Source organism: Nicotiana attenuata, unplaced genomic scaffold (assembly GCF_001879085.1).
Source record: "Nicotiana attenuata strain UT unplaced genomic scaffold, NIATTr2, whole genome shotgun sequence".
Classification (NCBI taxonomy): domain Eukaryota; kingdom Viridiplantae; phylum Streptophyta; class Magnoliopsida; order Solanales; family Solanaceae; genus Nicotiana; species Nicotiana attenuata.
The window spans coordinates 62,585-77,965 of NW_017673707.1; the positions used below are offsets into that span (position 1 = coordinate 62,585).

Consider the following 15,381-nt stretch of genomic DNA (forward strand, 5'->3'; position numbering starts at 1 on the left):
GTGTGTCTATAGGATTACACGTTTAGAAATCACCTATGTGAGTGTGAAGTGTAAGCCGCTTCATGGGGAATGAAAGTAAAGGCCCATTCTCTAAGCACTCATGAAATCAGGCGGTGTTCATGGCTGAAATGAATACAACCGTGAGAACCATAGATGGTTAAGGGTTGATTGTGTGACTTATATTGTCTAGGTATATTACAAGGCTCGACGGTTCAAAGATATCAAATCTACTGATAGACCGAGTATATCCGATATAAGTTCACTACGGAAAGTTCAAAGGGAAACCTACTTATCCAGATACAATTAATCCTTGCATGTAAATCACACACTCGTCCGTACATTCCTTTGTCTTATAGCCATTCCCCATTCACGTAGAAGATTGTTGGGATTAAAGATTGATGAATGGGAAATGGAGGGAAGAAACGCGAAGGGAAAGTAAACTCCCTTATGCTTTGGAAAAAGCAATTGTCCCTCATTGGTGGTGGAAAGAAAAGGGAATGTGCTTATATTGAGAAAGCACTTCCTTGGTATAAATTGGGTTGGAAAGAAGGTAATCCTCGCGTCGTCGTCGTCGTCGCTCACTCGGCTCGGCTTCATATTTGGATTCGGATTCATATTCGAATTTGAATTTAGTCAAAGATCGATTGATTGATTAATCTTTTTGGACAAATTTCTTTCTATTATTTAATTAATTTAATTAACTACTGAAAAATCAACCCAGAATAACCCAGGATGCGCACACGACTCGACCCGGTCCGTTCTTTCCCTGATTATTTTAAATTATTTTCCTGGAATGTTTTCAATGTTCCCGCTTGTTCCAACAACCATGGATGTTTTTCTGAAAGGTTGCAAACTTTTCATAAAATGGCTATAAATATGCCTTGATCCCAGAAGCTTTTCTTACGAAATTTTCTGAACTTCTTCTCGTTCTTCTGCACAATTAAATTTAAGTATGATTTATAGCCGTTAAGTGGTTCGTTGTTCACCGGCATTTTTGGTACCGATACTCTAGTGAGTTAAATCGTTCTATCCTGGGAGGATAATATTCCAACACCTCGAGTACTTGAGAGGAATAATTTTCTTAAGGACACACTGTGCATTCAGTAGGCTCGATTTTATTCCAAAATATATTTTAAAGATTCTATTCCTGATTATTTAGATTTCCGCTATTCTATTGTTTTTCTGTTTCTGTTTTTTTTACTTTTTCATTATATTGTAGTGCTACAGTTTGACTAACAGCAACAACCTTGGATACGAAGGAAAATATTATGTTCTTCCTTGTTATATTGGGCAATATCAGCGTTTGGAGAAAGGACGAACTAAGTTGATCATCTTAGTTTGTTTAAGGCATTAAGATGAGCAAAATTGAGGTAAGTGAGACTTTAAGCTTTATTACTTGCTTTTCTAAAATCCGTTTTGAAAAATGTGTTTTTCTTTGCCTAGTCCATGTGTTGGGACAAGCGTGCGCTTGGCAGAATCGGCGGTCTTAGACTAGCCGCAAGTATATTATTTTATAAAAAATACAAAAAAATTATTTTATAAGTTGTTTGATGGCGTGATACGGCTGTGAGCCTTGATGTTGAGTTTGATAGTTTGATACGGCTATGAGCCATGGTGTTGAGTTTGATACTGAGTGTAATGAAAGAAATTTACAGGAAGATATGCCAACTCAAAATACCTTGGCAGACAAATCTTGAAAGAAAAATAGAGTGTTCAATGCCAAAGATTCATAAACATATGTAAATATGTAAATACAAATAACAGAAGAGGAAGATTTGTTTCATCTCATTTCAGCTACACATCCCTTCATATGCTACTCATAATATTGAATGATTTTTTTTATAAAATAAAATAAACTCTCAACCTCCACAGTCCAGNCACACACACACACACACACACATATATATATATATATATATATATATATATATATATATATATATATATATATATATATAGCCTTGGGCAGGCTTCATCTCACTTTTGTACATAGCCTTGGGATGTAGCTCTAAGTCACTATCATCAAATTTCCCGGTAATGGCAAAAGAGGTAGGTAGGCTTGGCCATATCAACTTCATGTAATCATTATACCCTTTAGCAGGTATCCCTAGAATTTCTCCTAGTTCCTTGGCATCAAAGCATACAGTTACCTCTTTCACTACACAGGTGACCTTGCCATTCTTGATCTCACAGTTAGCCATAAATTCCACAATTTCTGCTCGGGCTAGTCTTCCTTCCATCTGAAGGACCATGTCCTTCTATCCCTGAAGTTCTAGCTTCTCCAGCAGCATCATTCCTTCCTCCTCCAAGTCCCTGAGGAGTCTAATCTTCAAGATTGTTCTCTTGCCAAACTTCACCATTTTGTCATGTTCTTCATCAGCTTTCTCTTCTTGCCCACTTTCTTTTTCTTCCACTACCTACACTTTTCTAGATTTCCTAGCAGACCTCGTTCTTTTTGCCAAGGCAAAAGGCTCTGTATCAACATGTTTGAAGGGAACTTCTTTGGAAGTCTTTCTTTTCTTTGCTTTATGATTCACATCCTCCACCTCTTTTGCCTCGTCTTCATCGTGAAGGACGAGGTCCATCTCCCCATTCTCAATTGCCTCAACTAGTTCACTCACTTTCTTCTTTCCCTTTGCAGCAGCTTTTCCTTTAACTCTCTTCTAAGGCTGTTTCAAGGTCAGCCTCACTCTGCTTCCTCTGACTCTTCCTCTTGTAGGAGGAGTCTCTATAGAGATAGAAGAGGCAGTGTTTATCTTCTTGTGTGCCCTAGCAGTTCAAGAGACTTTAACACCTGAACTTTTCTTCTTCTTGGAATTGTAGTTATTCGACACCCTTTTTAGTAGATCTTCGAGGGTTTCCTTCACAGATGGAACAGGTTTGTGGAACCTCTTTCTCAACCTGACCAACCCCTCAGTTGCACTTGCATCCACAGATCCACTACCTCATTTTTCTCTCCAACTTTCTTCTTCCTCAACAGCTTCCTCTCTCCACAACACCATCGACCATGTTTCCTCAGTCAACCCAATAGGAGTAAGTGAAGATTCAACCACTCCTTCTTTTCCTTTTCCCCTTACATCTCCTTGACACACCCTCACTCTCTTTTTCTTTTTTCTTTTTATTTTTACCACTAAATATACTAGAGGCAATAGTCTATACTCCAACAATAGTACCAACCAGAACAAATCTGTTTTCTAGATTTTCACCCACATCAGAAATGACCTCAGAAGCAATTTTTACATTAGAGGCTACCTGTTCTATGTCAGGCGAAATAGGTTCTTCCCCCTCAATTACAGAATTGTAGGATTCTTCTGATCTTTGGGATTCCTCTGCTTGCCTTGATTTCAATTGCTCATTTACTTTCTTGATTTGTTCACTGACAGCAATTGTCTTACGAGCAAGCATTTTGAATCGCCCTTTCTTGGAGGTAGGTGTGGTCGTAGGTGTAGGTGATGATTTTTTGGGTGGTTAAGAAGGGTTTTCAGATGGGTTCGCCTTTGATGTGTATAGAGGAGATGTGTGTGTAGAAGATTAGAGAAGATAAAGAGAATTTTGGCGGCTTGAAAGATCAGAAGTGAATAAATGGTTAAAAGCTGACCAATTTAAAGGGGGATATTTGGAGTGGGTAACAATTACTTTTTTAAGTTTAGAAGTCTGATCAAACTGGGAAAGTCGGTTTAAATGGACGTTGGACTCTTCCCTAGAATCTAGGAAATTATGGTGCATGGGACTCTTTTTTTGTGAAACTAGTTCGCTTGTAACGGATAAACTTGAGGGAGATTGGGATTAAATAGGAATCTTTTTTTTATCATGATATAAATACAATTATTTCAAAATATACAGAGTGGAGAGTACCCACCATGTAATCTTGATGAACCAGGTTCTTCATTGAGAATTCTATTATGTAAGTCTGAATTTTCCAAGAAAATAAAGATAACATCAATAGAGATTAGTGAGTCATTTTAGCACATGGCACAAGAGTATACTAACGAAAGCATGAGACTGAGCAAAATCTAATCTAATTATTTACAAAATTCACAAATTATCTAACCAATTATTGAGTTAGAACTGGTTCCTTTCTGGTGATATTAATCATCCCTAATTCTAACATGTTCCTTTCAAAGTGATCTCTACTTAGAGCTTTTGTAAAGATGTCAGCTATTTGCTTGTTAGTAGCACATAATTTCACAGTAAGCACACATTTCTCTTAGTTGTCCCTCAAAAAGTGATGCCTAACATCTATGTGCTTAGTTCTTTTGTGATGAACTGAGTTCTTGGTCATACGAATTGCACTGGTGTTATCACAAAAGATAGGGATACAACCTACATCAAAATTCAAAGTCCATTAATTGTTGTTTGATCCACAACAATTAAGCACAACATGAGGCAACAACCACATACTCAGCTTCAACAGTAGACAATGCCACAAAATTTTGCTTTTTAGTGGCCCAAGACACAAGACATGAGCCAAAAAAAAGTGTGCCATACCTGAAATGTTCTTTCTATCCACAATAAAACATGTATAATCAGCATATCCCACTAAGTTGAAATTACTACCTTTTGGACACCATAGGTAGAGATCATGGTGCCTTTTAGGTATCTTAAGATCCTCTTGATAACAGTCAAGTGAGACTCCTTTGGATTTGCCTGAAATATAGCACAAAGGCCTACACTGAAAACAATGTTAGGTCTACTAGCAATGAGATATAACAAAGAGACAATCATTGCCCTATACATCTTCTGATCAACAGATGAACCAGGTTCATATATATCCAATTTTGTGGTTGCTACTATAGGAGTGTCAATTTATTTGGAATCTTCCATTTAAACCTTTTAAGAAACTCCTTCAAGTATTTATGCTGATGAATTAAAGTTCCATTTGAATTTTATTTAATTTTTAAGCCTAAAAAGAAATTAATCTCACCTATCATACTCATTTCAAATTCACTCTCCATTAGCTTATCAAATTCTTTACTTAAATTATATGTAGTTGCTCCAGAGATTATATCATCAACATATATCTGGAATACTAAGAGATCTTTACCTTTTTCTTTCAAGAACAAAGTATTGCGAATTTTACCTCTCTTGTAGCCATGCTCAAGCAAAAATTTAGACAATCTTTCAGACCATGCTCTTGGAGCCTTCTTAAGCCCATAAAGTGCCTTGTCAAGCTTATACATATGATCAAGACATTACTTGCTCTCAAAGCCATGAGGTTGCTTGACGAACACTTCTTCTTTTAGATAGCCATTGAGGAAGGCACTCTTGACATCCATATGATGAAGAGTGAATTCCATGTATGCAGCAAAGGCTATAGGGAGTCTAATTGCTTCCAACCTTACAACTGGAGCAAAACTCATAGTCTATGCCCTCCTTGACAATATCCTTAAACCACCAATCTTTCCTTGTTCCTTGTAATAGTTCCATCTTCATCAAGTTTGTTTCTGAAGACCCATTTAGTGCCAATCACTGATCTGTCCTTGGGTCTTGGTATCGGAAGCCAAACTTGACTTCTCTCAAATTGGTTAAGTTCATCTTGCATTGCATTCACTTAGTCTGCATCCTGCAAAGCCTCAAAAACATTTTAGGTTCAATAAGAGATATAAAAGCATCAAAAGCACATAGGTTCTTCAAAGAGGATCTGGTTTTTATTCCAGAGGTTGGATCAGTGGTTATGTTCCCAATGGGATGAGAACCTCGATACTTGTAAGGTTTCACAACTAGCTAGTTTCCCTTAGACGTTCCTTCAATGTTTTGTTGTTGAGTAACAGGTCCATGGACAGATTTCCTCGAGGTTTGAGGATCAGTTCCTATCTGTTCAGTTCCCCATGTCAGGTTTCCCTGGGTGGAAGGACTTGTTACATTACCTGTTCCTTCATCTAGTACAACTTTAGGCTGGTATGTAGTTTCATTTGAATTTCTTACCAGCTCGATTGCTCCATCATCTTGTTCCTGCCTCTCAGAAAGAATGTTGGTTTCATAAAAAACAACAACAACAACCCAGTAAAATCCCACCAGTGGGGTCTGGGGAAGGTAGAGTTTACGCATACCTTACCCCTACCCTAGAAGGGTAGAGAGTCTGTTTCCTGGAGACCCTCAGCTCAGATATAATAGATCGGTGACAACAAAACCCAAAAAATAATCAGCACGTGAGAGACAACAAATAAATGGAAAAACAGTAACACAAGTATTATGCAAAGGTGTGAAACATAACATAAATCACTAGTAGTGCTAGACAAAACACTATCATACTCGTCGGTACAAAGAGGAAAACCGTGCGACTACCCTTTAACCCACAACCCTAATGCTCGACCTCCACACCTTCCTATCAAGAGCCATGTCCTCGAAAATCTGGAGTCGCGCCATGTCCTGCATGATCACCCCGCCCCAATACTTCTTGGGCCGTCCTCTACCTCTTCTCGTACTTGTCAAAGCCAACCGCTCACACCTCCTAACCGAGGCATCTAGGCTTCTCCTCTGCACGTGTCTGAACCACCTAAGACGCGCTTCCCGCATCTTGTCTTCCACCGGAGCCACGCCCACCCTCTCCCGAATATCGTCATTCCTAATCTTATCCATCCTAGTGTACCCACACATCCATCTCAACATCCTCATTTATGGTACTTTCATCTTCTGGATATGTAAATTCTTGACTGGCCAACACTCAGCCCCATACAACATGGCCGGTCTAACCACCGCTCTATAGAACTTACCTTTGAGTTTTGATGGCACATTATTGTCACACAGAACTCCAGATGCCTGCCTCCATTTTATCCACCCCACCCCAATACGGTGCGTAACATCCCCGTCGATCTCCCCATCTCCCTGGATAATTGACCCTAAGTAGTTAAAACATTCTCTCTTGAGGATTACTTGTGAGTCAAGCCTGATTTACACATCCGCTTCCCTCGTCACCTTGCTCAACTTACATTCCACATATTCTGTCTTAAACCTACTCAGCTTGAAACCTTTAGACTCCAGGGCCTGCCTCCATAACTCCAGTCTCCCATTAACGTCGCCTCGCATCTCATCAATCAGAACTATATCATCAGCGAGCAACATACACCATGGCACCTCTCCTTGGATATGGTGTGTCAGTGGATCCATCGCTAGGGCAAATAAGAACGGGCTGAGCGCAGATCCTTGGTGTAACCCCATTACCACCTGAAAAGGCTCTAAGTCACCTCCCACAGTCCTAACTCGAGTCCTAGCTCCATCATACATATCCTTTATCGCCCTAATGTAAGCCACAGGCACACCTTACACCTCCAGACATCTCCAAAGGACGTCCCTGGTGACCTTGTCATACGCCTTCTCTAGGTCAATAAACACCATATGCAAATCCCTCTTCCTATCCCTATATTGTTCCACCAACCTCCTGATAAGGTGGATAGCTTCTGTAGTAGAATGACCCGGCATGAACCCGAACTGGTTTTTTGATATAGACACTACCCTCCTTATCCTCCCTTCCACCACCCTCTCCCAAACTTTCATGGTATGACTTAGTAACTTGATACCCCTATAGTTGTTACAATTATGGATATCACCTTTGTTCTTGTACACCGAAACCATTGTACTCCACCACCACTCATCAGACATTCTCTTCGTCCTAAAGATAACATTAAACAACCCAGCCAGCCACTCCAAGCCTGCTCTACCAGCATATCTCCAAAACTCTACCGGAATCTCGTCTAGTCCCGTCGCTTTGCCCCGACTCATCTTACCCATCGCACGCACGACCTCCTCAACCTTAATACGCCTACAATACCTAAAGTATTATAGGTAAGTTTCATCAAAAACAACATGTACACTTTTTTTGCATACATAGTTCTTTTGTTATAAATCTTATAAGCTTTACTATGTAAAGAATATCCCAAGAATACTTCCTTATCACTTCTAGAATCAAACTTACCTATGGAGTCTTTTCCATTATTATGCACAAAGCACTTGCATCTAAATGCCCTAAGGTGAGATATATTTGGCTTTCTCTAGTAACTCATAGGGAGTCTTCTCAATAATAGGTCTAGTCATGCACCTACTTATGATGTAGCATGCAGTGTTCACAGCTTCTGCAAGCTATGGGGCAATTTACTAGCACGAAACATAGTCCTAGACATTTCCTCCAATGTCATATTCTTTATTTCAACTACTCCATAGGAGCAGAAAAATTATGAGCTATGCCATGCTCATCACAAAATTCAACAAATTTAGCATTCTCAAATTCAGTACCATGATCGGACCTAATTGATGCAAGTTGATTACCTAGTTATTTTTGAGTTTTTCTAACAAATGAAGTGAACATGTCAAATGCTTCATCTTTAGATGTTAAAAACAGTGTCCAAGTAAACCTAGAGTAATAATCAACAAGCACCATAGCATATATCTTACCACCTCTGCTCATTGTTCTCATTGGTCCACATAGATATATATGGACCAATTCCATCGTCCTGGTAGTACTTACCATTTTCTTGTTTCTAAAAGAGGATCTTACCTGCTTCCCCCTTGCTCAAGCCTCACAAACTTTATCTTCCTTGAATTTAATATTAGAGACTAGTTTGTTGAGTTGGCTTAGACTTGCGTGTCCAAGTCTCTTGTGCCAAAGAAGGGGATCATTGTCCAACACACTTAAGCAAGTGAGTTCATTATCTGAGAGTGTTGACAGATCCACCACATATATGTTATACAGTATTTTTTCCTGAAAAACTATCTTGTCTGTGGTAAAATTAATCACAAAGTATTTTGTAGAGGTGAATGCTACCATGTTACCTCTATCACATAGTTGTAATACACTTATTAGACTATTCTTCAGTCCATCTATCAAGTATACATTCTCAATAGAGTGAGAATCAGTCTTACCTACCTTTCCAACCCTAATGATCTCACCTTTCTTTCCATTTCCAAAGGAGACATTGCCTCATTTAAGGTCATCGCGTGGAAGGAACTGATTCTTGCTTCATATCATGTGCTTTGAGTAGCCACTATCCATGTACCATATTTGGCTACTCCCCTTCACTTTGACCTGCAAAAAAAATCAGGGATTAGTCTTATGAATCCAAACTAGTTTGGGTCCCTTTCTATAGGCAAAAGGATGAATCAAATTCTTTTTAGCCCAACTTGGCAGCCTATTCTTCCCTAGAATAAAATCTTTGTTCTTTCGATTTGCCTTTGCTTTTGCAGTACATTCACTTTATAGTGACCAGTATTACCATAGTGTGTGCAAATCTTGTTCTTAGAGAGTGTGAGGTACTTGCTTTTAGGATCCCACTTCGGTGCAGTGTTCCCAAAGCCAAGTCCTCTTCTATTGCTACTATGGTATTCTTGTAGCCATGAAAGTGAATCAGAAAAGCTGTTCCATTTACAAGTTCTATCTAGCTCATGCTTAACCTTATTTAGGTCCTCCTTTAATACTCTTACATGTTCACCCCTTTTATACAACCTATCTTTCATTTCACTTAAATTCTCTTCTAGATTGAGTTGTGTGTCACCAACTATCTTTTTACCTGTTCCTAACTTCAATTTTAGATTTTCAAATCTAAGTTCTAGGACAATTGTATCGATTGCATGAACTGGTTCTTAATATAGTATTTTCACTTTCCGTTTCACAAGCCCTAAGTTCTAGATTTTTGCACTTAGCTTTCAAGATGGCACATTCTTTTGACAGTTGTTCTTTTTCATTATTCACATTCTTAGATTCATCATTCAGCTCAAGTAACAGTTCAAATAATCTTTCTTTAGACAAAAATTTAATATTGTGTTTGAGATGAAAGACACTTACCTCAGTTTCTTCATCAGTCTCTCCAATAGCCATTAATGCTCGTTCATCATCATCATCTGAGCTTTCATCTGAGCTTCTCCCCAAGCAACAACTATAGCCTTAGTTGAATCTTTCTTATTGCCTTTCTTTGGATGAACTTATTCCTTCGTTCAGCTCTTTCCTTCTTCCATTCAATCTCCCACAAAGGACAGTTTTTGATCATGTTATCAGTCTTTTCACACTTGTAGTAGTCATCATTGATTTATTTCTCCGGAGCTCTTGCCTTGCTGTAGCTTCCACTTCTTGAAGAACCATTTTCTTTCCTTCAGTACTTCTTGAAGTATTTAGTGATCATTGCCATTTCATCATCTTCCAAATCAGAACCTTCAGTGATTCTGAGTGCCAAACTCCTTTCCTTCTTACGCACATCTATTTTCATGGTTTGTCTCTTAAGTTCATGGGCAGTGAGATTTCCAATCAATTCATCTAGAGGGAGACTAGCAATATGCATTGATTCCCGGATGGCAGTGATCTTGCTTTCCCAAGTAATTGGTAAAACCCTAATGAGTAACTTCTCAACTCTTTCTTCTTCAGGGATAATCCTGCTAAGAGATTTTAGTTCATTTGTCAATGTAGTGAATCTTGTGTACATCTCCTGAATGATTTCTCCATCCTTCATAGTAAAGTTTTCAAAATAAGAGTACATTAGAGTTCCTCTAGATCTTTTCACCTGAGTAGTTCCTTCATGGGTCACTTGTAGTATGTCTCAAATTTGCTTGGTAGTGGAAAGACCTTGGATTCAGTTATACTCATATGGACAAAGTCCACAAACAAGCCATTTTTTGGCTTTGGCATTCTTTTTCCACTTTTTCAGATCCTCAACATTGAAATCAGCTCCTGTCTTTGGCACATCTACTCCTTCAGCATTTTTCTTCAAAGTAGCCAGTGGACCATCAGTGACAATGTCCCATAGCTCATTGTCCTCTCTCTATATGTGATCTCTCATTCTTGACTTCCACCAAGAGTAGTACTGGCCGTTAAAAAGTGGTGGCCTAGCAGTGGATTGCCCTTCCTACTTTTTAGGTGGTGCACTCATTTTGATCTTCTCCTAAGGTGTTAGCCACTTTAAGGATAACCTACTCTGATACCAATTGATGTTTTATACTTCAATACCACACAAGAGGGATGAGGTGATTTATGTGGTGTCTAAGTTTTTACGTGCACAGATTATAGAAAGACCCGGTTTCTATGTGTTCCTTATACTGCAATTGCAAAATAATAAGTCCAGAAAGCAAAGAACACAAGTATTTTTATGTGGAAAACACCTGGCTCAAAAGGTGAAAAAACTACGACCTACTACCCAGTAGGATTTTCAACACTTCACTAAATCACTGAGCCAAAAATAACGTTTACAAAACTCTTGTAAACTTAAGGTTTACCTCTAACATTTTGTGGCAACCAACCTCAAGTTGTTGCGAAAATTTCAAGTTAACTCTAACTTGAATGCAACAACTCAAAGTACCTATTTCTAGATAAAGTTAAAAGGTATAACTCAAAAGCCCTACTACAATTGAACTAGAATAAAAGACAAACACTTGGAACTGGTTCTTCTATCTGCTTCATGTAGCTTAAGGTTCACACACTTGAAACACACAGGAATTGCTTGCAAAATGCCTTGCTATTTTGCTCTCAACTCTTGCTTAACTTTAGCGTTTGTGCGTCACTTGTAGAAGAGAACAAACTGATATATATAGAGTTAGTAGAATAAGAAATAACTAGAGTTCTAATGCTTTACTTTTCTGTGGTGGAAGAGTTCTAGTTATCTTCAACTTCTAACTCCTCCCTTATCTACGATAGAGTTCTCCTCAAGTAAGGAGTCTCGCTCCTTATCAATTATGCAACCTTTTTGTTCAGAAGATATCATATATAACCACTTGTGCTTATCTCCTTCACGTGCATGTCTTATGCTTGAATCTGCCCGTGCCCTGTGCACACTGTGTATGGACATGATTCATGCATGAGTTCCTTTGTCAATCATAAAAATAAATTTACTTAGGCCAACATAAATCTTAGCCAATTCAAGCGTTATATCGCTAATAAGAGAATAATTTACAAAACAAGCTACAATTACAAAGTTTTTCCATCAATCTTGAAAGAATTAATTTTTAGGTAGTTTTAAAATATCCGACTTAGATTTTAAATCTTTATAGGTTTAGTTATGAATTTATTAATAATGTATTAGCTTTATTCAATATTTAACTAGTGAAATATGCATATCTTTTGAGATTTTAAATTTGAATAATTTTTTTTATCTTTTATATGTACCATTAAAAAATGAAAAATAATTAATTTTTGGATAATTTTTATCTATAACAGCCAAAATATATTTAAACGTCAAATGATGTTATAGGGGTATAACAACCATTTACTATAAAAGCCAAAAAATATCGAAACGAACGAAATTATTATAGAAAGGAAACTGTTAAATTTTTTTTTGTTATTTAAGCACTCCCTCATTAAATATAGTTACCATGCGGCACAATTCCAAATGAGTGGTGGTAAAGAATCTAGAAATTTTCTACTATTTGTCACCCAAAAAGCTCTGTTTTAAAAGACAGAATTGGGACTCGCGGGGCTCACCCCGGGACGGAACACTCGTAAAACGCCCTTGGGCTTATGTGTGGGGCTTAGTTCCGTGAGACTTACTCCTTGGCCATTAGGGCTTATGCCCCGGACACGCCCAACGCCTAACGTATTGGACTCGCCTAATAGAACTTTATGCTATTGTATGTAACTAACCTTGTAAATCCTCAAATTTTCTTAATAAATCGTTGAGTACTCAAAATTACTTTTTTTTAATTATAAATCATTAAGTTGAGAGTATTTTATGTCATAATTAAAATAAAAATTATTGCATGTTATCCACTAAGGTTGCTATGATAGTTAATTTTAAATAAATCTTTCATTTAAAATTATTTATTTATTAACTTTTGTTATGTCTTTACTATATAATATTCCATAAATTTTTTATAACTATTTTTCTAAATATTTTTTTTTCACGTTTACGAGATACAACACTTATTAATTTAATATCTCAGTATTAGCTAGTAACTATTTATAAATAATTAGTTATTATGGTATTCTATGGTGAATTATGTGTCACTTTATTAATTTGTTGAAAGTTAAAAATAAATGGTGCTAGAGAATCATCTTTAAATTGTGAATTATGTTTTTGTATAAAAAATTATCTTTCAAATAGAAAGCATATTAAATAAAATGAGCATTTTAAGAAAGAATATCAAATTATAATATCGAAATTCTTTCAAGATTCATTACTCCTTAAGAGATACATATAAGATTTCGTATTGAATACATTACTTTTGATGTTTGAGTTGTAACGACATTGCAGCTAATTTGCATATTATGATATNAAAATTTGTTAGAATGGTCAATGAAAATCTGACGATTACATATCGTGCAAAAGCTAAATCCAGAAAAATCTATCTTCTTCAGTTACCGCAAAGCATGAAACTAGCAAGTTCCAATCTCATATTCTATTTGTAAAGGCTTATCTCAAACACTAACTACAGTGAAGAGCAAGAACTGTGGTATTGAAGAAGAAGAAGAAGAAGAAGAAGAAGAAGAAGAAGAAGAAGAAGAAGAAGAGGAGGAGAAGGGGAGGAGAAAGGGAAGCTGAAGTTTTTTAAAAAGTGGGTACGGGTGCAAACAGAAAGACAAAGCGGCTACAGGTTAAAAGGGGGCGCCCAAATAGGGCGCCCTGTGCAATTTTTACAGTATTAACCCAACAATTCATGGCCCAATCATTAGGCTCTATAGAGAAAACGTCTCAATTAGATTCAGTATGGGTGATTTTTAAAAATAGCCAGATTTACAACCGGTCGTTCAAAAATAGCCAAATTTCAAAAGTAATCGAAATTTAGCCATTTTTTATGTAAAGATAAATCTGAGCGAAAACACTGTTCAAAAACCCGAAAAATGCTCCAGTATATTATGTTGGAGTTCCAGCATAAGTATACTCCAACATATTATACTGGAGTTCCAGGATAGTATGCTGGAAGTCCAGCATAATATGATGGAGTTCCAGCATAAGTACACTAGAACTCCAGCATAATATACTCGAGTTCCAGCAAGTATAATGGTCCAGTATAATATACTGGAGTTTGGAGCACCAGTGCTCCAGTATATTATATTGGAACCAGCAAAGTATACCGGTCCAGCATAATATGCTGGAGTTCATACACAAGTGCACCGAACTCCAGTATATTATGCTGGACCGGTCTCTACTGCAGCAAAACGGTGGCTATTTTTCATTGACTTGGTAAACGCTGGCTATTTTTGATTAACCAGTCCGAAAACTGGCTATACCGTGTTATTTTTACCATATCTCAGGGCTAGAGGTGTCAAATGGGCGGGTTGGATCAATTTTGGGTGGGTCAAAATGGGTTGAGTCAATAATTTGGCGGGTCAAATGACCCGCCCAAAAGTTACTTGGGCTAAGATGGGTTGGGTCAAGATGGATTAAAATTCGGGTCATAACCCAACCCGCCCAACTCTTATTAAACTTTAATTAATATGTGTTATTTTCTTATTAATTGTATAATTACTAAATAAGGCTTTTTTGCTTTTGTTATGGTCATATTTAAAATATTAAACAAAAAATAAAATTATTTTTAAGATATTTTGACAAACTTACTCATGGATCAATTTAGGCTAAAAATTAGCCCAACTTTAAATGGGTTAAGATGGGTTGGGTCAAGATGGGCTAAGTTCAATAAATGGGCGGTTCAATAACTAACCCAACCTTGGGCGGGTTGGGCAGGTCATTTGGGCTTGGGCCAAATTTGACAGCCCTACTCAGGGCTTAACCATTACCTCGTCAAAAGTAAAACGCCTCGCCTCACTCTCTAGACTTTTAAAACATTGCCAAAAAGTTTAAAAGAATCCAATTCCACATCTGACGAGACTTAATTAATTTGAAAATTCAAATTGTCAAATTTTAATAGGGCCTCTCCCTAAAATAGCTGATATTTCCGACAATCCTTGAGGCATCCGCTAAAAGAAGAACAGAACATCCATAGCTTTCGCATTTTATTGTCATTTCTAAAGGGCAGAGTCTTTTCTAGATCTGCCCCTCTCTCTTGCTCTCTCCTGGTTCGTGTTCATCACTGTAAGATCTCTCTTCTCCAATTCATTGATTTTCATCACACACACACCGTTCGGTTGCCAACGATTGATATGATAAAGTTTGTTTATTTGTGTATCTTTTTTGTTGATCGAGAAGTTTATGGAATTTAAGATCTGGATTTAGGCCTTTTGGATCTGGGTTTTTAATAAAGTTTTCATCTTTATTTGATATTCATGTGTATTCTTCGTATTTCTATTGATTTGATCTGGTTATGCTTTCTGGATTGGTGTCAATTTTTTGGATGTGGATTTTTGTTCTTTTTTGTCAATGGATCTGGATTTTGGTTAGTTGTGTCAATCTTCAAGGATCAGATTTACATACACGGGTCCTTGATTCAATTGATTATTAAACTTATTGATATGGATCTTTAGATAAATTAAGGAACATTGAAATTTAAGATGATTTTTTTTTAAAAAAAAAA

General features: G+C 37.2%; 1 protein-coding gene across 1 annotated transcript in view; it reads left to right on the forward strand.

Annotated features, from left to right (window-relative positions):
- The first annotated feature begins 15,227 nt into the window (after positions 1–15,227).
- Positions 15,228–15,381, forward strand: part of LOC109217078 (ADP-ribosylation factor 2-like) — a 2,928-nt gene continuing 2,774 nt past the window's right edge. The window contains exon 1 of the mRNA XM_019381306.1: positions 15,228–15,243. Coding sequence (XP_019236851.1) covers positions 15,228–15,243 — 16 coding nt within the window. The remainder of the gene's footprint in view (positions 15,244–15,381) is intronic.